This window comes from Neomonachus schauinslandi, chromosome 2 (genome assembly GCF_002201575.2).
Source record: "Neomonachus schauinslandi chromosome 2, ASM220157v2, whole genome shotgun sequence".
Lineage (NCBI taxonomy): Eukaryota > Metazoa > Chordata > Mammalia > Carnivora > Phocidae > Neomonachus > Neomonachus schauinslandi.
The window spans coordinates 6,867,168-6,889,713 of record NC_058404.1 but is presented as its reverse complement, the minus strand read 5'-3'; the positions used below and the strand labels follow the sequence as shown (position 1 = coordinate 6,889,713).

The window sequence follows — 22,546 nt, the reverse complement described above, 5'->3', positions numbered from 1 at the left end:
CCAAGCAGACAGTAACTCAAGTACGCAAGGACAGGACGCTGAACGACTGTGAACACATTCAGTAATAAATACTGCTAACAAGCGGGTGTTTGAATCCCAAAATGCACCAGGCAATAACAGACAATTACTTATTCACACGTCCTAGACAGGAAGGAGAGCTGAAGTGATTTAGGAAGAATTAGGATAATCTCTCACATTTATATTCAACTCTATATAAAAATGCATTTTTACAACTATCATGTCCTCTGACTCTCACTAAACTCTGTGAGGCAAAGAAGTGGTCTCCTTATTTTATTGATAAAGGAGGGCTCAAACAGGGACGTAGCGTGCTTGCGGACCACTGATGGTTTGGGGCTTCCCACAGTAAGTGAACTTCAGCGGGATCATTTCAAGTACGACTGTGGTCTGTACCACCACAAGGAAAGACCTTTGAATCTGCCATTCCACATCACCCTTTGCCAATGTGGGGGCTCTGTGCTACCAAAACGAGGGACAGACACCCCCTCAGCCCTCAAGCCCACCATGGAGTCAGTTTGGAGACCCTGACATTTTCTCATGAGAGATGGAGAATCTTTCCTTTTGTAATTCTTTGTTGTTTTAGATTTTAAACAAAAGATCTTTAAGTGACTACGATTACAGTTATGACCATCTACTTTTAAAGACACTGAGGTAGTAGGAAATACTGCATTACATCTTTGTTAAGCAGAAAAGAATGGGCACATGTTTTTCTCCTAGAAGTATTAGTGTGACTTGGTACTGTATTCAAACACGCGGAGTCTCCGTTTCCTCCTCTGTAAAACTGGGAGCAAGTTGAAGAACAAGACTTGCTCAGCACCTGCCACACTCCATGTGCTACAGCCAGCGCTCTGATAACTTACTGAGTCACCAACAACCCTTTGAGGTAAATAGAGCTATCATCTGTAATGTACAGGTGAGAACACTTAAACAGAAACATTAAAGAACTTGTCCAAGGTGGAATACCAAGTGGTAGCACCAGGACTCACTACCTGGCGGTCGGCCCACAGCTGTTAAGTCTCCAGGCTGAGCGACACTGCGGCCCGGGGTCCACGTGTGAGGAGATGGGACACCACGCTGAGGAGATTAGCACACTGCCTGGCACACAGTAAGCACCCAACCAACCTTAGCAAGTATCAGAAAAAAACATAATCATAAAATAATGTATTCTGTAGCTATTATTTGGCAATAAAACATAGACATATATAAAACATACATACCCATTATCACAAATATGTGAAATAACCATCACCCAGTAGATATTTTATCACCATGTATCACCAAGTAAATTTTGAGATTTATATTTTCCTTTTTTGCTGGATTAATGAAGCACCAATAAACTCAAAATAAATCAGAATTTATTCTGAACATACCATAAGGAGACAAGACAGTCAAATATTCTTTCCTCCTGAACAAAGAACATCAGTGGCATCTTTTTTTTTTTTTTTAAGGTGCAACGATTTATAAAAATGAAGATAAAATTAGCAGAATAGGCCTTTCTTACATATTCACATATAAAATCATGAACCACTAATAATTTGGATGGAATAACTGACCATCAATAAATATTTACTGAGAGTTTGTTCAACAGATCATATTTTTTTAAATACAGAAATAACTGAGCTTTCTATTTGGAGACGCTTTCTGAAAAATAACTTTTCCCCCCCCCTGCTCGGGGTAAGGTATTTATCTGATCTCATGCATGACTACACTGAGAATAACTCCCCAGTTGGTAAAAGTAACGGATTTACTTTCTTGTCCACAAATTGGAGAAGGTGTCAAATGAAATCTTGGGGATAATGTTGAGTCATAACTAAACTGAAATAAGTCAGTAATTGTATATCTAGTTCTTCAAAATATCTGAGTGAACTTTTAAATTCAATTACATGGATATTTTACCCATATAATATCAAATACCTGAATGTTTCCAAATTACCAGTTTGACTAAGTACTAATTTTCATTCTAATGTTTGACTGTTAGGTTAAATTAGTTTGTGTATAATGCCAAAATACTAAATGGTAACATAACATTCCAAGTTAGCCAATCTTTAAAAGTATGTGTAACTCATAATAAAAAACAAGTCTAGGGGCGCCTAGGTGGCTCAGTCGTTAAGCATCTGCCTTCAGCTCGGGTCATGGGATTGAGCCCATCGGGCTCCCTGCTCCGCAGGAAGCCTGCATCTCCCTCTCCCACTCCCCCTGCTTGTGTTCCCTCTCTCGCTGTGTCTCTCTCTGTCAAATAAATAAATAAAATCTTAAAACAAAAACAAAACAAAACAAAAAAACTAGTCTAACTCCTCCCTCTCCCCCCAAAAAATCCTACTTACAAAGATATGTAACTTACTACAAGGTGGTATCTGGAATATCTGCCAAGACAATCTTTTCTTCAATTTAATACATTAAGAACAAATACTATTGTGGTTAAAATGTACTATGCACTTGAAATTGTACACATGAAATATCACTATGATAGACATTTCTGTCTTCTTAAATGTGAGTCTGATAGGTATCTGGCAGTTACTTCGTGTCTCTACCTGATGGGCAAATTTTGTATATACTGTATTTTCATAATGGTCCATCTATTTAAAAGATCACTTTATTGACACAGATCTAATCAGTGAATGTAATAATAAACTACGTAACATTACAAAGGAAAAATAAAACTTACATCATCTGGATATAAAGGAAAATTGATTATCACTGTACAGGAAACAAAATCACATGGAAATAAATGGAAGACATGAAAGAAATCATTAGTATGTACGATGCAGGGATGAGTCAGATTGGTACTTTACTTACCGACCTGGCTAATCTTAGGCACTGGACAAGGCTCAGTGAGGTACCCTAATGATCACAGAACTGTCAAGCAACTAATACTTGCTATATACATTGTATAAGATACATAGATGAGTTTATATAATAAAACTAATATATTGCTTCACAATTTTGAGTATTGCAATGTATTTTTAAAAACTTGCTCAATATTTGAGAAAAAAATATTATAATTTTATAAGTTCAGAATGTAGGACCAGCCATAAAGCCTATTCAATGTAACTGAAGACCGTCGGGGAATTTCTGGGTCGCAAAATGTTAAATAGCACAGACATTAGAGACAGTGAAAGATTTTATTTTTTCTTTTACTTTCATCCAAACACACCCTTTTCTGGAAAACATAAAAGCATGCACTTTGATGGCATTCTTATAAAGAAAAACTAAGTAATAACTAAGCTGCAAATCAATAATAAGAATAACACAAAGGCTTAAATGATATGTGAAAAGATTTACAGGTAGATACAGGGCTCTTAATTTTAGAAAATAATAATTCAAATCATATCAACGCATGTTAAAAAGAAGCTTCTAATTTTCCAAATATTTTGATACAAAATTTTTAAACTAACAAATATATCTTATAGAACTTCTGTGAGAATATAAGTATGTTCATAAGAAACATGATGTTCAAAGTGATCTTATGCCGTTCACTGTGACTTCTTAAAATCAGTTATAATCAACATAATTCCAATGGTACTACTTCTTAAAGTTTAAATTTAGAGCATATCCATGATATTCAAGGTAAGTTGCACAACTTACATTTACTTTGATCTAATTAGAAAAAGGTTCTAACTTTAGGGTTGTTAAAAAAAGTATTAACAAAGACATGGGACTGATTTAACCTTCACTTTACAAGAAAGAGAAAACAACAATTTGGCATGAGAACACTTTTCAGAAGTGTGACCTACACCGCCGTGCACAGTTAGGCCGTGTCCTGTGGGGATGTGCGCACACATACGCTAACGTACATGGACAACTCACACTAGCCAGCTGTGCAAACGTGCTGTCTGACATGGCCTGCTCTCTGGGTCTGGAGAACCGGTTAGACAAAATTTCCCTTCTTTATTATTTTCATTTTGTTCATCATGATTCAGCTGGTGTGTTTCATCGGGGGCATGGGTACAATTTTACAACCAAAATCCATTAGGCAGAAATGTTATCTTAAAGGGCTGGTAGGCAATCAAGTTGAAGTTGTAACATAAAAATAGAGCAGATCCAAAAAGGTCATCCTCTTGCACAGGATAAATTTATTATTTCATGACTGCAAACTGAATTGTGTGATTTGGTTCCAGAAACACAGCTCTTGTTTTGAGGTGATATGGATTAATTGTGTAGCCCCATTAAAACCAATGAGAACTAAACAAATTCATTCAGTCCTGATGGATTAAATCTCCCTGGCTTGTGGAAGGTGAACTTGACATGAGATAAACGCAAAACGCCTTTGCCGCAGCTAGCGAGGCTGGCTCACAAGAGCTTAAACGAACAACTTTGCAGCAGGACAAACCCTGGCCGGCTACAGTTCTTCCCTGTGCACGTACGGTACCAGGCACCAAGCAGCACACTGCCAGTAAGCCAAAGGAAAAGAATCCAAACCCAGTGGAAATCGACCGTGATGACATAAAAAAAAAAAAAAAGACTTCTGAATTAAATGTTGTGCTAAACTCAATAGTAACAGGCAAAGGCACATGCTAGTAAATCTAGTCAGACGTTTGAAGGCTCCCATCACCTCAAATTATCTGTGGACTCAGGTCCAATAAAGGTTCACACTGATTATTTTGATATAAAAAATAATAGCAAACCTGAAGGTTTTCAAGTAATTATGGCACAGGTGCTGGGAAGTACTAAGAGCTTAGCATAACTCTTCAAAAAGCCGGGCAATGTAAAGTTCTGCTATAATGAATCAGGGTCACAATTCTAACTTAAACTTAATTCTCATACTTTATACATTATTCTTTTGTATACAATACAGGGTGTGCAAATTAAGCTGTTTCAATAAATATTAGAAATGTTAATTACTTTGCAAATATAAAGTAAAATCGGCTAATAATGCAATACAATAAAAGCATGCGCTAACCAGAGCTTCCTCCCCAGGGACAATTTCTTGCCCTTTTCCTTGGTATGCCTCTTGACACTTAAATACAATTTCTTTCACTCCCTTGGAGACATTAAGCAAAAAGCAAAATATTACATAGCTCCAAGATACTAAATACTTTAGTGATAAAGGTTGGACTAGTCAAGTTGTAAAAAATTAAAAATAACAAATACAGTGAAATATACTGCAAGTTAATGTTCATGAACGCAGCCATCTGAATTACAAAACAATAACAAATTATACAATCCTAAGAGTCTTCTGAAGATGACATTAGTTCATAGGAAATGCCAAGTATAGCATAAACTGTTTAGTTTTTCCCTTTCCAGCAGCTTCTGTTCTAAAGTTGTAAAACCATGTATGTTTGCCCAAGACCAACTGCATATCGGCTTTAATCAGAAATTCTATTTTATCCAATGTTCAATCAACAAGGCTTTATTTACACTTCTTACTAAAATCAGGAGACAATTTGACGTAAGGTGTGGCTGCCAACACTGAACCACGGAGCACGTCCCACTGCCTGCAGACAGCCACCTGCTCAAGCTTTTATACTAACCCACAAGCAGCCAATTAAGGTTCCATAAATCCACGTTCTTACATAGAGTTTCCTTCCAGCCTCGGTCATAAGCATACCAGCAGTCAAACCACTTAAGATCAATAATGATGGTAAAGTCTTCTTGAGACTTAATTTAGAATTAACACTTTCCCCAGGAAATTTGTTTCTTCTTTCTGGATCCAGTGAATCATAAAACTCTATAAGCAACCTATGACCAGAATGGAAAAAAAAAAATTAAAGTTTCAGGTTTAGTCATTTAATAGTCTAATTTAATAAATAGCTCTGGATGCCTATTACATGCTGGAAAAGCTATAAGGTCCTTGGGAAAAAAAGATGAATGAGGAAATACCTAGAGACTTGATTTAATTGGAGTTTCTAGACTTTAAAAATATCTTCATATGCTCATAATTAGTGTAGATGAATTGTATTATATGTAATTTTTTAAAAAGATGGTTTTAAGTAGTTTCGTGGGAAGATTTTTTTTAAGCTTCAGATTTTTAATAATTCTGCAACAACCAGACTCGCTCACACATGGGTAATGACCCATCTCACTTCGTCTCCATCTTCCCCATCTTTACTCCTTCTTCCTACAGCTCCCATCCCATCGGAAGTCAAAGAGAAGATCAGCAGTTCTCATAACATATACGGAGTTTCCCCCCAAAAGCCCTCATTCACATGGGATTATAAAAATAGGTACAAAAATGAAAAAATAGCATAGTTAATTCATTTTCCCATCTTATTTAAAAAATGTAAAGTTCTAACAGCAGGACAGACTGAGCATAAAACTCTCAAACACAAGTACAAAGCAGAAAATCCTTCCATTACCTTAACACATTCCCTAGCGATAAGCACTGTTTTAAAAGGTCCAGACTCGTTCTAAGTATGTATTAGCACCCTATAACACGAAATACATTGGATGTTAAGCATATTGTTCAGGCATTTTTTTCTTTTCTGAGAACTGATTCATGTATTTTACTTTTGAAATTTCTTCCATAGCCCAAGTGTGTGGCAGTGAATGGTTGGTGAAATAAATTATGTCATGTACAACTGATGGTCAATGAAATACGGAAATGTAACTACCTGTCTATAAATTTCAGAGTCTCATTTTCATTGCAGCACACTTCTAATAATTTTCACTTTTTAAAGTTAACTCAAAAGAGTTAATGAGGAAATAATTTTATTGTAATACAACAAAGAAAGGAACAGAGCAGTCTGCTGAGAAGCGTATCAGGAGAATAAAACACAGGTAAAATTTCTGAACACAAACCTAATTTTGGAAGTCTTACTTTTGAGTCTGTAAAAACGCCACTGGTTTTAGTAAACAATGTGGTTTTAGTAAACAATGCATCCTATAATTAATAGATCTATTTTTTTTCAAAAAGAAGATAAAAAGTAGAGATGTTTAAAACATATCTTTCAAGAAACAGGACATGCATCAGAAAGGATAAAACTCTCATTGACAGCAAACAAACAGTAAATAATATACCCTGAAGTTTTCATCCAAGAGAATTCAGTTTCTAAGTATCATATCAAAACCTGACATCCACTTTTTATCTTCCTAAAAAGAGAAGAAAATTCTAAATTTTTTTCCTCTAGAAAACTGTATGAAATCCAAGGGGTCCTGTTACCCGCTATGGAGGGCACTTGCTCCCCCGGGTTCACCCGTCAGTAAGTGGCACTTCACATTCCCTCCCTCAGTTTGACCTCACTAAGCTGTGCCTCCCCCGGGAGGTATCTAAATACACCTGTAACTTACGGACAGGCAACGCTCAGCAAGGGTCAACACTGTTGTTTGCTCTGAAGTGATGTGATTAGCACGGATGAGCACAAGTTCAATCCCAGAAACTGTTTAGGCCCCAAAATACTAACAGCAAAAGACATTTTGGTCAGAACGTCACCTGCCCCTTCTTCTTCCAACAAACATACCCATGTCCTTTCCACACGTACATCAGACACAATGCTCTATCCCATAGCTTCGCTTTCTGGGCATCGTGGGCATACCAGCTAGTTCTCAAACACACCACCTCTTTGTCTGACCCGGGAATGCACACCTGGGGCATCTCACAGTGGAAAGCTGGTGGCGGGGAGGTGTTTTCTAATTTTACATCCCACCACAGAGTGCCGTCTAGGAAATATTGTGAATGAAAACAGGGAGGCCTCCTATAACAAGTTCTTTCACAGACAATGTAACAGTAAGGTTTAAAACATGAACAGACTGGACCGGAGTTTACAAAAAAGCATTACATTAGTTTCAAATTGTTTATTTACTACAGTGAAATGTAGCTGAACCCAAGTTTTTGAAGTAGGAGAACTGCTGTTACTCACTTATCTTTAATTTCAAAACGCTCATGAAGCCATCTTCTCATAAAGGCTTGTTCTTCTGGGACATCTTTTTTGTCTATACGATCAATGTGAATATGAATTTTTGGACATTCTTTGCACAGGAATTCTAACAAGAAACAAAAAAATTTCATTTTTTGTTATTTTACAACTCACGGTTATATAAAACAACTGAAAACGAGGTAAAAAATATTTTTAAATGATGAAAAAGCAGATTCTTCAGCAAAAAAGAAAAAAGTTAAAAGAAAATAAGAATTCTACACTGATGGTTTTAGGTTTCAAGCTGGAGTAAAAGAGTGTGGTATAACATCCCAGTCTACCACAATTACCTGAAGTCACTAAGCTAAATGGATAGTACCAAATGTTACTTTTCATAAAATAACCTACAATTCCACAGGCGACCCAGGAGTAGAAGCTGGACTCCACTGCAAGTCCACACCCACCCTCTGAAGGGTGCCCAAATGCCAGCCACCCTCAGGCTCACGAATTACCTGCAGGAGACCAGTCCGCTGTTTCCAAGCATATCGCTCATCACACACTGTCACTTCTGTTCCCACGAGGCCATGAGTCCCCGAAGGACGCAGATGAAGTCTGTCTGGTTCACTCTGCCAGAGCCCTGGGAGCATGAAGCACTTAAACCCCTGAATCCCTAGTGCCTTGGCTGGGCACATCAGCCTGTCACGGAGTGTCACACACCCAGCACAGACGTGGGAAAGAGAGCTCCACTCCTCTAGGACTTGCTATTGGTTTCTACTCACTGGTACTCCCAGCTCTCCTGGCCTTCACCGTATTTTCACATATCATATTTGGTTTAGGAACCAAAATTCTTTCTGTGGAATAGCTATGAGCTTGTAAGTGACTACAGTTCCTAAGACAGGCTAATTGGAACAAAGCAGGCAGTCCTCTTTCAGCCTGGGTTACACAAGCAATGAGGCCAGGATTTATTCCAAGACAAGAAAGAACTCTGAGCTGGGAAATTCCCCTTCTTGTGGATGGCTTTTGGTGAAAAGGTGAGATTATGAACAGATTTAAATTCCCTGGAGAACAAGATGTTCCTAAGAGATTTAAGAGGACACTATGTTCCCTAGGTGGATGCAAGGAGGAGGCTGAGACCTGTCATCTCAAGTTGAAATGTGTTCAAAGACAGCGTTCCAAGAACATGCTCTGGCGGTTGAAGGAAGAGTTTCAGCTTCAAGAAATCTCTAGTCTTTGGACTCTGCACATGTTTGTTTTTTGTTAGGTATTCTCTACAATTATTCTTCTTTACCACTGGTGTCAAGCCTTAATAACACGCGGCATTTCCGTCATCAAAATTATCTTGCCGTTATATACTTTCAGGAGGGAACTGGCTTTGATGATAAAGGCACAAAAAGCACAGGGAGAAGACTGGACTCTTCAGAATTTTTGTCTTAGTTTTCTCAAGTTCTGTTGTCGGATACGGAACCGAGGAACTGCAGAAGAAGGATTTTAGCGGCAGAACCATGCAGAGGTTCAGAGAGCACGGACAGTGAGTCAGGCAGCCTGGGTCTCGATCCCTGATCAGCCCCGGGCAGACGGACTCGCTCTCGGTGCCTGCCCCCCAGTCTGCAAGGCAGAGATAGGGGGGCAGCGCCGGCCTGACAGGGGCGCAGCGAGGGGTCTGGACTTCGAGCTCCGAGAGCAGCAACAGCACACCGTATGCCCTACAGGTCGGCGATTCCAACTCTTTGGCCTCATGTAACTTCTCATCTCACCCTCTCATTTGTATTTCTGATCCATAAAAATGCAGATCCCAACACCAGTTCTCCTACTTTCATCTAATTATCTACATCCCCTGCTCAACATCGCTGTAATTAAACAGTAAGCCAGCTGATGCTGCAGGGACACGCACAGACACAGGCTGTGAGGAGGTAAAAGTGAGCAGACTTGAACTTGTAACCGTGGTGCCTGGGAAGTGACAGCAGTGTGTTTCACGAGACATCAGCTGAGGAGGGAAGAGGCACGGACACTGAGAAGGACTCCCAAATTCATATGGGAGTAAAATTTACATGGTACCCTGGTGTTTACAACATAGTTTTGTGTACATTATTTCATCCAACCTCCAGGAGTCCCTGTAGACAAGTGCTACTACCCTTGTAGGGCTTGGAGAGGACCAAGAGCCAGCGTGGATGGCAGTTGAGCCCCATCAGCCCAGTCTCTAGGGTGAGGACCCAAATGAAAACCATGAGAGAATCATCACATAAACACTAAATGACTTTCAGGAGACAAGAAAGAAATGACATAAAGGGGGATGCCTGGGTGGCTCAGTCGGTTAGGCGTCTGCCTTCGGCTTGGGTCATGGTCCCGGGGTCCTGGGATCAAGTCCCGCATCGGGTTCCCTGCTCAGCGGGGAGCCTGCTTCTCCCTTTGCCCCTCCCCCTGCTCATGCTCTCTCTCTTTCTCAAATAAATAAATAAAATTAAAAAAAAAAAGAAGTGACATAAAGGTTTTCCTCAATACTTAATAAAGCTTCATGTATCTATACTTGTAAAAACTATGTTCATTGGAGCTTATTTCCTATTGCATGAACAAAAATTTTCCCATAATATTTAGAAATATACAGAAAAAGTATTCTAATTAAGGTATAATATTTTTAAAAATATCTATTTATTTGAGAGAGAGAGGGAGGGAGGGAGGGAGAGCATGAGCGGGGGCTCAGCAGGGAGCCCCATGTGGGGCTCGATTCCAGGACCCGCCACCCAGGTGCCCCGAGGTATAATTTTTTTCTAATTAGAACTTCCCCAGTAGAGCCCTAGAGTGTATATATGCCAGGGTAATAGGAGTCTTTCAAGTATTCATACTTGTCACAGGACTAGTCTCTGGAGAAACTAAGTTCCATTTGCTCTGTGCCTGGGGAGCAGGCGAGATGGAGACAGGAGAGAAGAGCAGAGAACGTGCATGTGCTGAACTGGGACAACCTCCACCCTGGTACCTCACCCGGCTCCCACATGCTGCCTTATAACCTGCCCCCTTTCCCTCTGGGAGGAAAAAGATGAAATAAATCCAGGAGTAGAAAACTGGGTAGATAAACCATTGTACAGTCACAGCAATGGATGTTATGTAGCATTTTTAAAACATTACAGAAGTGTATATACTGACGTATAAAGATGTTTATGATTAAAAGCAAGATATAAAAGAAAACAATATATACAAATGACCTCACCTAAAAATATCCAAAGGCACAAACATACTCCAACACAATGACATTATAAAAAGGAAGATTTTGAGGAAAATATCCAAATTGTTAAATGCATCTGGACAGGTGAGCCTATGGAGTTTTCTTCCTTCTTTTGGGTTACCTGTAATTTTCCCCTCCAAATAAGTTTTCTTTTCATACAAGAAAATATTAAACAGGAAAAAGTAACCTAGCACCATATTAAATGGTTAAACAGAACATCAAATGTTATCCTTAACTTCACAATTTATTACGGTATACCACCCACTGTAGAAACGGAATTTAAATAAGTCTATAATCAGGCTGTCCTGTCTCTCCTCTGCCCAATGGACATCGTCCAGAGAAGACAAAGACCCTGATGACAAGACCAGATGAACCACAAAGTGCACACCCAGGTGGGCTCTGATCACTATTCACCTTATAACGAAAGACACCACGAAATAGGAAGCACAAGGGACACTACCTGCTGCCGAGCTCTCTAACATGAGGCCGCATTAAGGCCCAAACGTAAGACTCGTGATCACAAGAGTTCAAGAGTTCATTCACACACACCCCCGCCCCCCGCAGCTTCTGCCCCCACCTGCAGCCAATCCATGCTAGCAGCCTAGAGCGAGCTGAGGCCCTGCATGGTCAACAATCATCCCAGGTGACTCAAGGGAACTGTGATACTCCTACAATGCTTTGAGAAGACAGGCCTGCGGCATATAAATGCACAATCTAGCAACTATGGAAATGTTTTTTAATTGGGCTATCAAATATGAGTATTGAATGATAGTCCACTATGTATGGAGATAATATTTAATACTAATCACACTCAACCACCAAGTACTTATGATATTCTAAGTTATGGAATTTTATACCTAACTCAACTTACATCATAAATTTAAAGTGCATCTTAATCTACACCAGATTAAAGTAGAGCAGAATAGCAATCAATTTATATAATAACGAGAGTGGGGATTCTCAAGCTACAGGTCCTGGCCTCACGATTAAAATCAACTTGTAAATACCGAAAACCAGTTGTTGCCTCTCATGTGCACAGTATACTGGGGAAATCTCTCAGCAGCGGTGATGTACATGCATTTGTGGAGCTGGCAGACCCCGCCAGGGCGGCTTCCACGGAGGCTGTACAGCACTGCACCCCTAACAGCAAAGTACGGACGTGACTTTTGTACTTGAATTTCACCCACGGGCCTGTTACCAAACCCGAAACTGGGATTTTTGCCAATCTGATAGTAAAACATGATATCTTGCTAAAAATTTTAATTTGCATTTTTCTTATTATGAGTGAGATGGAGCATTTTTTTCTGTGAGCTACTACTGAGTTATTGATCATCTTCTCATCAATTTGTAGAAGCACTTTATATGTCAAGGAAATCCGGCTTTTTTTTCTGTGATCTAAGTTGCAAATATCTTCCCAGTTTGTCTTCGGTCTTTTGATTTTACTCTGGTGTATTTTTCCTTGTGGAAACATTCACCCTTAATTGATTGAAATGACAGATTTATTTTCCACATGGCTTCTGGGTGTGATAGTTAGAAAAGCCAACCTTCTCCAAGAGAGACAGTTTGTAAGGACAACACAAAGCCACTGTCAGCTAATGTGTATGCAGTAGAGAAAGCAGAGCAGTGGGGCAGGCGGGGGGCTGGGTTGGACTCTAGGCAATGCAAGTCTAAAATGGTTTTCTTCCTCAAGGCTTCTCACCCTGTTGCTGGAAGGTAAAGAATTACCATATGCCGAGCGCTAACCTTGTGGCATAAGCACTTAGTACCACCAGGAGTGCCAAAGCAAGAGAAAGCAAATGAGCTAGGCAAGAGGCATGTCATGGGAACAGCAAAGCGGGGGGAGGGCAACAGAGGGGAGGGGTTTCACTTGGAAAGGAGGCCTGGCCTACACACAGCCTTCCATTCCAGAAGGGAAGGGAGTGAAAGAGGGACAGCTAGGATACGGAGTCCCCAGAGGGCCGGCTTAAGAGGGTGGGACTTGGCCTGTGAGCACTGCCGAAGCCAGGACCTCTTATGACCAGGACGTGGCATGATGAAAGCAGTTTGCAAAGGTAATTATGGGAATTATATCTGTTTCTCATAAACAATTAAAACATGTTCAATAACTCTCATTTTTTAAACAACGATAAACTAGTGATAATACTGTTGAACAACCAAATGCATGTGTTTTCAAATGTAAAAATAGGTCAATGACTTCTTTGGTGGTTAAAAAAAAGGAAGAAAAAATATTAACACATTGCCTTTTTTGATAACAAGGGAAGGATTTCTAGAGTAAGAATGTAGACTTAATTTTGCACACATGATACACAAACAATTAAGAAAAGTGGTTACCTCTGGGCAGGGAAAGTTGGACCCCGAGGGGAGGGGGACGTGGTGGAAAACAAGCCATTTCACTGTACACTTTATAGAGTTGTGGTTTTTAAACTGTTTGATGTATAACATATTCCAAAAAATTCCATTTAAACTGAAAAAAATCTTCAGCTTCCAACGTGACAACTGCTCTGTGTCAAAGGCAATTGTGAGAGTAATCAGTCTTACTACTTCAGATTTGTTTTTTCTTTTTAAAGATTTTTATTTATTTGACAGAGAGAGACACAGCGAGAGAGGGAACATAAGCAGGGGGAGTGGGAGAGGGAGAAGCAGGCTTCCCGCAGGGCAGGGAGCCCGACGCGGGGCTCGATCCCAGGACCCTGGGATCATAACCTGAGCAGAAGGCAGATGCTTAACGACTGAGCTACCCAGGTGCCCCACTACTTCAGATTTGTATTTCCAGCCACTATGACCGATTTTCACCCCATTCACCCCCCCATTAGTGCTTCATTCCTTGGTTCTCTCTCCCAACTTCCTGCTCCAGGGAGGTACTCTGTCTGTCTTCTGGACAATATTCTGAACACCAGCATTCAAGAGGTCCCACTGACACACACACTCTGACAGGCCTGGTATTTCGACCTTCAACAGCCACCGATGTGACATAAAAAGCTCGTGTTCTACCTCTCAATCACAGCTCGAATGGACATTTCAGAAAGGTGATGGCAACACTCTGCACTTCCTTGTTGGTCTAATCCCGTATTTAAATTTCTCTATCCGTCAAGAGTGTCTTTGGTCATGTTTAACTAAAATATTCTGCTCACTTAAAATTCTATTTTTTCTTGTTATATCTGACATACGCAGACGCAATAACTAAAAAGTCTTTATAGGGGCGCCTGGGTGGCTCAGTCAGTTAAGCGTCCGGCTCTTGATCTCAGCTCAGGTCTCAATCTCAGGGTCGTGGGTTCAGGCCCTTTGTTGGGCTCCACGCTGGGCATGGAACAAAACAAAACAAAACAAAAACCCAGCACAGGTTTGAAAAAACAAAGAGTCGTATTTAACTGTTTCTTCTTGCCAAAGATACTAAACTTCACAAGTATTATATAAAAGTCCATATAAAGGTGAATGCTGGCCATCAGTATACCTCAGTACCACTAGGTTAGCGCTCTCCTCCACATTCCCTTCCTTTGATTTATGTAGCCTTCCATTCTTATGTGTGAAGTCTGGGTAGAAAGAAGCTGAGTTAATGATTATTGGGCAAGTCCAAAGGACTAATATGGCAACGAGGAAGTACCAAAATTAGCAGGACTCATGAAATTCAAACTGTTATTGATTAATAAAAAAATACCTGGAAAATAGATAAAGTGTCTACCTAGAAAATATATCAAGTAAATGTTATGAAGTACACGTACCCATTAAAGAGAATAATTACACACTCACAAATATATGACATAATTGAAAATATAAACTCACCAGCCATGGACGGTGCTTCTTTCCGCTGCCCTTTATCATCAATAGTCCCTTCAAAAGCCACTGTCACATCATAAATTGCATCTAAATAATTCTTCATAGAATCAAAAGCAACATGAGTTGCCTTTATTCTTGGTGTCAGCACATGTTTTAATACTGCAAAGCCTAAAAGAGAAGTTGATTCAGTGTGGCCATAAGTTAATTACAAAACACCTCAGCACAATATAATATCCAAATTGTCTTTAAATTTCCAGGAATAGACCAGAATATATTAAAGCCATAATCTCATATATACAGACAGGGCTTGAGGTTTAGAAAGCACTCTTATGAGTTGATGTATTTAAATCAACATTCATTTAATACATATTTATTAAACTTCTACAGGTACAAGATGCTGGGGAAAACTGTCAGAACACTGGCCCTCAGGAAGCTTATGACTTATCAGGAACCTGTCAATCTGGTAAGCCCTGACACAGGCAGGTACTACCATCCTTATCTCTGGCCACAGAATAAGGGTAGCAGCATCCTGCCCGTGGTCACTTCCAATTTAGGAGTACGATTTATAATTCTGACTCCTAGTCCATGATTTAATTTTATTTCTATTCAAATAGGGACGCGGGAGTGAGGGAGCACCTGAATGACCCCTGCTGTGTCGAGTGCCTGAAGGAAGAGCTGCTGTGGTCTAGCTCATGTGGAACACTGGGCTTGATACTTAGAAAACTGTTGTTGTTGTTTTTAATTAAATCGAGATTCAATTTACATACCATAAAATTAATCATTTCAAACTGTGCAACTCAGTGGTTTTTAGTAGATTCACAAAGCTGTGCAACCATCCCCACTATCAAATTCCAGACCATTTCCGTCTCTCCAGACAGACACCCTGGACCTTCTGCAGACACTGAGCATTCTCCTTCCCTGGATCTGCCTGTTCTAGACATTTCACATGAATGGAATCACAGTGTTGTGGACTTTTGTGTCTGGCTTCTTTCACTTAGCATAGCGTTTTTTTTGTTGTTGTTGTTGTTGTTTTTTAAAGATTTTATTTATTTGAGAGAGAGCTAGCAAGAGCAGGAGCACAAGCAGGGGAAGTAGGAGAGGGAGAAGCAGGCTTCCCACTGAGCAGGGAGCCCGATGTGGGACTCGATCCCAGGACCCTGGGATCATGACCTGAGCCGAAGGCAGACGCTCAACAACTGAGCCACCCAGGCGCCCGCATAGCGTTTTTGAGGCTCATCCATGGTGAGGCAGGTATCAGAACTTCAGTACTTTTGGTGGCTGAGTAATACTCCACTGTATGGATCTACCACATTTGGTTTATCTATTGATCAGATGATAAACATGTGAGTTGTTTTCAACCTTTGGCTACTATAAATAATGCTGCTATGAACATTCATATAAAATGTATGTGAATGCTAAATAAGTTGCTATATGAACACAGGACTTCCATTCTCTTGGGTATATTTGAAATACACACACACATATTGTATACACTGTACTTGAGAAAGCACTGCACTTTATATTGGATAATCAATCATATCCATGAGTGTTCCACTAATGTTTAGAATTTATTCTCCCCCCTTCCTATTTCCCACTGCCTCCCTTTCGCTTGATTAGAATATTTACTGACAATTTAACAGAAAAGAGTAGCTTTTTGAAGTGACATGAAAATAGACTAGACAAAACTTGATTTGGATCTTCTCCTGCCTCTCTCCAGGGAAAATTAGCTGCATAAGGAAGAACAGCTATAGTATGTTGGGATCTTCCTGCAGAAGAATTTTTAAAATGTGAAGCGGTGTGGGAAAGAAAAAGATTCCCACAACCACATATCTGACTGAAGTCCCTAGGGGAGAAGCAGCTCAATTTATTCACAAACTTATAACACAAATCTGAATAGTATACCAGGCTGGGAAACATTCATTTGTTGATTAAATTAGTTAATACTTTCTTTTTTGCTATTGGAGCTCATCCAATTTTATTAAGTACAAAGTTCCACAGAATCACCCTGTGGTATTCACTGAGAACAATTACTAGAATCTATTAAGTAAGTAAGAAGATAGAAAGACAAAAAAATAGTATTAAAATAAAAAGTTATAATGAAAGTCTAAAAAAATCAGCTTTGTGACAGATGAATAAGAAATGCCCATCACTAATACGTAAGAAAAGTTAAGAAAAAGATCTTCTCACTGAGGAATGTACCAGGAGCAGCTCAACCACCCTAAACACATTTTCTAGATCCATTCCACATCCTGCATCTTCCAGCTTTTATCTTCCAGCTCTTGAAAGAGAACAGCCAAGGAGGAAGCAGAAAAACAAGGAGACTGGGGTGACACAGAGGCCCTGAGAAGAAAACATCTCAAGAAGGAACTGGTCAGATATGCTCAATGGAAGACACAGAAAGATCCAGAACTGAGAAGTGACCACCTGGCCAAACAAAGGTCATGTGTTACCTGGACTAGTATTTTCCATGGAGTGGTAGGAACAGAAGCTTAGAGAAGGGGTGAAGTGAGGCGAGAAAACACCAACAGCCCATTCTTTCCTGCATGTGTTTATTAACAGTCTATTGATTTTGTAAGGCTTAGAATAACATAGGCCACCCTTACTGTCACAACAAATAGAAGCCAGCCCTTCTTGGATGATTGGAAGGCACTTCACGATCCTAAATCCGAGCCCATGAGCTCCTCTGATCCATGTGGGGAATGATCTACCATCTCTGACCAAGTGGTCTTCAACTCTAAACAGTGAGGAGGGCGCTCACTATCCCCAAACACTGGGTCATTATTATAAAACCAATTTCGTAATAACAATATAGAGACCAATTACAATTTCAACTGAGAGTGCCAAAAAACAGGTACTTATAATGAACTGCTGGAGCTTGAGCCCACTGTATGGAGATCTAACTCTGCCTCCAGGAAACTATAGAAAAACCCAGAGCCCCAGAGGAAAGTGGTAGTTAATTAAGTTAATTCTTCTTGGTCAATATCTAGTCTCTATTTTAGTCTTTGCTTTGCCCTGTTTCCATTTCCAGATCTCCTGAACTTCTACTTGGTACTACTAATAATCTACCTTGCCATCTGAACCAGCTTCTCCTTGAGGGCCATTATGGTGGTGGCTGAAATAATGGAGATTTTGCTGTATTACATTTTGGAAACATTATAAGTAAATGATAAACCTACTGGACAGAAAACCTTTATTGAGCCCTACAGGAAATTTTACATTATATGTATATATTGTCGGCTCACTTGACTCCCAAGAATTAATTTAACTAAGGCACAAAGAGGTAACATGACTTGCTCAAAATCACATAGCTAGGGCGCCTGGGTGGCTCAGTTGGTTAAGCGACTGCTTTCGGCTCAGGTCATGATCCTGGAGTCCCTGGATCGAGTCCCGCATCCGGCTCCCTGCTCCGCAGGGAGCCTGCTTCTCCCTCTGACCCTCCCCCCTCTCATGTGCTCTCTCTCTCTCATTCTCTCTCTCTCAAATAAATAAATAAAATCTTAAAAAAAAAAAATCACATAGCTAGGTAGCAAGACCTTATAATGTCTTGTTCAGTCCTTTTTCTATTTAATATATATTAATAATCTAAAACTATAAGCCTGTAGGTTAGAGATTAATGAGGCAATAAAATAAACTTAAATGGCCACAGTATATGGTAAAATGTTCTAGGAGAGATATAAAATATTCTCAAAATATAAAAGAATCACTCATACTTAAAGATTTTTTTTTTTTAAGATTTTATTTATTTATCAGAAAGAGTGAGAGAACATAAGCAGGGGGAGCAGGCAGAGGAAGAAGCAGGCTCCCGCTGAGCAGAGAGCCCGATGCGGGACTCGATGTGGGACTCGATCCCAGCACCTCGGGACCATGACCTGAGCCCAAAGAAGGCAGATGCTTAACCGACTGAGCCACCCAGGCATCCCTTAAAGATTTTTTTCAATCACTCATACCTGATTGGTGAAAGCTTCAGGATAAAGAGGAGCCTAGAGAGAGGCCAGGAGGGAGGGAGGTAGCATACCAAGGGGGCAAAGACAGAGAAACCAGGTCAGAGTAGGGGCCGTAAGGTCTGTGGAGCACAGGTCAGAGCTCGTGAGGACAGGACTGAAAAGTACACTGGCGTCACGTGACAGAAGCTTCACATCAACAGGCTGACGTGCTTCTACCGGCCTGGGGGACTCCCCGGATTTCAGACCAGAGGAGAGACATAATCTAGGTGCTGAGAAAAACATACAGGCTTCTGAAACCCCTTAGGGCAGTAAGTCATAGGCAATGAGCTACTGAAGTAGGACTGAAGTAGTGTAAACTTGAAAAGAGAAAATGTAGACAAGAGACGTTATGAAAGGGCGCCTGGGTGGCTCAGCTGGTTGAGCGACTGCCTTCGGCTCAGGTCATGATCCTGGAGTCCCGGGATCGAGTCCCGCATCGGGCTTCCTGCTCGACGAGGAGTCTGCTTCTCCCTCTGACCCTCCCCCCTCTCATGCTCTCTCTCTCTCTCTCATTCTCTCTCTCAAATAAATAAATAAAATCTTTAAAAAAAAAAAAAAGGGATGTTATGAAAGCCAAATACACATTGATTCAACCACGAACTGAATGTGGTAAGGAAGGAGTAAGCGTAAGCGGGCTTCTGGCCTGGAAGACACGGTCAGGGCGGTGCGGGAGACACAGAGAAGGCCCGGGGGCAGAGCGGCGGGAATGTGTGCGTGCGCATGCGCGTGTGTGTGCGTGCGTGCATGCGTGCGCGCTAGTGCGTGCGGACACCCACCGGCCCGGAGTAGGAGAGCGCGAGCGGAGGCGAGTTAAGGAAGAAAACAGGAGTTCAAGTTGGGCACTCTGAGACTGATGCTGGAAGGAACACTCTGGAAGTGCTGAGAAATATGGTCTGTAAAATGGCAAGAACCAGCCAGAGACCAACATTTGAGAATCATCTGCATGGACATGACAGCGGAAGTACTGGCTGTGCTGAGACCGGAAGACGGGAGGGAAAAAGGCCGCCATTAATAATGTCGACGCTGCACGTACGTGAACAAACACGAGGAGTCATCAAAACGCTGATTCTCTGGTACGTCAGCGAGAGCTCACTGGGAAGCCGGAGGGGGATAGACTTCTGGGGAGTGGATGGAGTCAAACAGGAGAGTGACAGGGGCCTAAACCTCTCCCTCCGAACGAAAGAGGGAGGCGCACAGTAACGCCACAGGCGGGCTGTGCGTGGACGCGCGGGCGCGCACACAGACACAAGACACACACAGACACACGCACACATACACACGCGCGCACACGAGACACGCGCACACACGCACACAGACACAAGACACGCACACACGCGCAGACACACGCACACATACAGACACGCAAACATACAGACAAGCACACAGACACAAAGAGTTTGGCAAACTGGGGGAACCGAGCAGACAAGAGCGTGGGGGTGACATATGCAAAAGGAAGTTATTAGAGCAGTAACAGTACCATCTTGAAATAAAGGATATGCGTGAGTGTAATACGCAGTCTTGTCAGAGAAACAAAACTCCTTCAAGGCAAAGACACCCTGAGAGGTGAGGAGAAAAAATCTGGAAAAAAGAAGAGATAGTCCAAAAGGGAAAACAGAGCTGCTCAACGTTCCCAACTGGTAAGAAGGGAGGAGGCAAAGCAGGTTAGGCAGGGCTGAGAAGCGGCAGGGTCCAATCACAAACACAGGAGTGGGACGGAGTGGGCACCGCAGGGCAGTGGCAGCCTAGGGCCACTCAAGGCCTAGAGCCAAAGAAGGGCCAAGGAAAGAGAGGTTAGAATCAAGCCGAAAACAAGGCTCAGGGGAAGGAAGAGCAAGGAAAAGGTAGAAGCAGAACCACGGACATAATTTGCAAGACCCAGTACAGTTTCAAGACTGTGAAAGCAGCGCATCAAACCAAGCACGGGATTCGGTGCAAGAAAACGGATATTCCCATAAGCCTCCAAAAAGGACCGCAGCCCTCCCCACACTTTGACTCTAGCCCAGTGAGACCCATGTCAGACTTCTGGCCTCCTGACCTGTTAAAGAGCACATGTGTAGTGTTGTAAGACACCAAGTCTCTGGATGTGCTTCAGCAGCCACGGGGAGCAAACATGCCACCTCAGCTCCTCGCTGAAGGAGAAGTGTGTCTGTTCCACCAAATCTGGGTCAGCACTGGGCAGTAACTTTCTTTTTTAATGTTTGCCAGGTTGACCTTCGGGGAGGAAGAACATTTGTTCAAGTGTGGGTCATTCATATCTCTTAAATTTCCTATTCATGTGCTTTTCCCATGTTTCTAGTTTTTATCTTTCTCTTAACTAGCAAGTGCTCTTTTTATACTAAGTTTATTAATACGCCATATATTGCAAATACTAGTTTACCCTGCCATTTGCCACCTAAATTTGTTAATATGGCATTGCAAGGCATAATAATAATTTTTATTTAGTTTACAAAGGAACAAAATTCTTTTTTTATGTTTTAAAAGGACGATTAAACCTACACAATAGCCAGTGTTACTCATAGATAAAAGCTAAAGTCCATTAATCCTAAGGAGTTTTGAAACTACAAGGATCTTTTTACTTGCTCAATAATATGAAAATTCAAGGTATTCGGTTTGCCATTATAGATGTGTCCCTAAATTCCTCTTTTCTGTGACTAGGGTTACTGAGTCTAAATACGGCATCTTGCCAGCTGCCATAGTAAAAAAACAAAACAAAACACCATGGGACTCACTTTAATAGGTTTAGGAAGATTAAGATACATTAGGTTCCAAATTCCTTAGTACACTGAAAAGTGATATATCTAAAATGACTCTAAAGGAGCTTAGTCGAAGTGAAACACTTGGCATGAGGGGGAGAGGTGGAAGCTATTACGGCAGCAGTGCCTGGATGTTGGCAGAGCTTCCCAGTGCCCGCCTCCACGTCTCCTACAGTGGGTAAGTAACTGCCACCAAACTTGCCTGTTTCTTAGTGAGGCCTAAGCATAAAAATGAAGGCTCACTCACCAATAAATATTAGATCCATATGTTCTAGAAAACACAAAAATCTGACCCAACTCACCTGCTGAGCACATGACTAATCTTATTTAAATGAGTGGTTCTAAAGCTTTAGAATGCATCAGAATCATGTGGAAGGCACAGCCCTACTCCTGGAATGTCTGATGTAGGAGGTCTGGGGTGGATCCTGAGAATCTGGACTTCGAGCAACTTCCAGGACAATGCTGATTCTGCTGGTTCAGGTATCACTTTGAGAACCACTGACTCAGAACTTAGGCCATGGCTTGAACAGATCAAGAATTCACAAATGGGCTGGTGAAGGAGTAAAAGCTGGAGGAATAGGGGTAATATTTATTTTGGTAAAAGATTATAAGTAAATGGTATGGAAATGGCCTCAAAGGCATAACACCAAAGTCTGGAAAGTCACTGGACATACGCTATGTCCAAAGCCCTACAGAAGCATTACAGTGGTGACTTGATCCTCCCAACAATACTCCCCGAAGTGCTCCCCGCTGTCGTCCCTAAGGCTGTAACCTGACCTAGGCACCAGGTGGAAACATGCTACAGAAACAGGGAGGAAGAGTAGGCCAAAGGATGAGAATGAGATAGTTGTAATTCAAACGCTGATGGAGAGGTTGATACGCAAAGTCAAACAACCAGTTTCTTGAGAATCACTATAAATATAATTTAAAAGCTTTCTCACTCCCTTTATTCATCCCTATTCTTTTCAAAAAATGCCTAGTATACAAGGATAAAACATTCTAGACTGGAAT

The 22,546-nt window shown here is 41.1% G+C and overlaps 1 protein-coding gene across 1 annotated transcript in view; it reads right to left on the bottom strand.

Annotated features, from left to right (window-relative positions):
* Positions 1-3,126: 3,126 nt before the first annotated feature.
* AGPAT5 (1-acylglycerol-3-phosphate O-acyltransferase 5) overlaps positions 3,127-22,546 on the bottom strand; it is a 75,861-nt gene continuing 56,441 nt past the window's right edge. The window contains exons 6-8 of the mRNA XM_021694135.2: positions 14,806-14,967; positions 7,815-7,938; positions 3,127-5,697 (exon numbers count right to left, since the gene is read on the bottom strand). Of these exons, the coding sequence (XP_021549810.1) occupies positions 5,472-5,697; positions 7,815-7,938; positions 14,806-14,967 (512 nt within the window). The 3' untranslated portion in view covers positions 3,127-5,471. The remainder of the gene's footprint in view (positions 5,698-7,814; positions 7,939-14,805; positions 14,968-22,546) is intronic.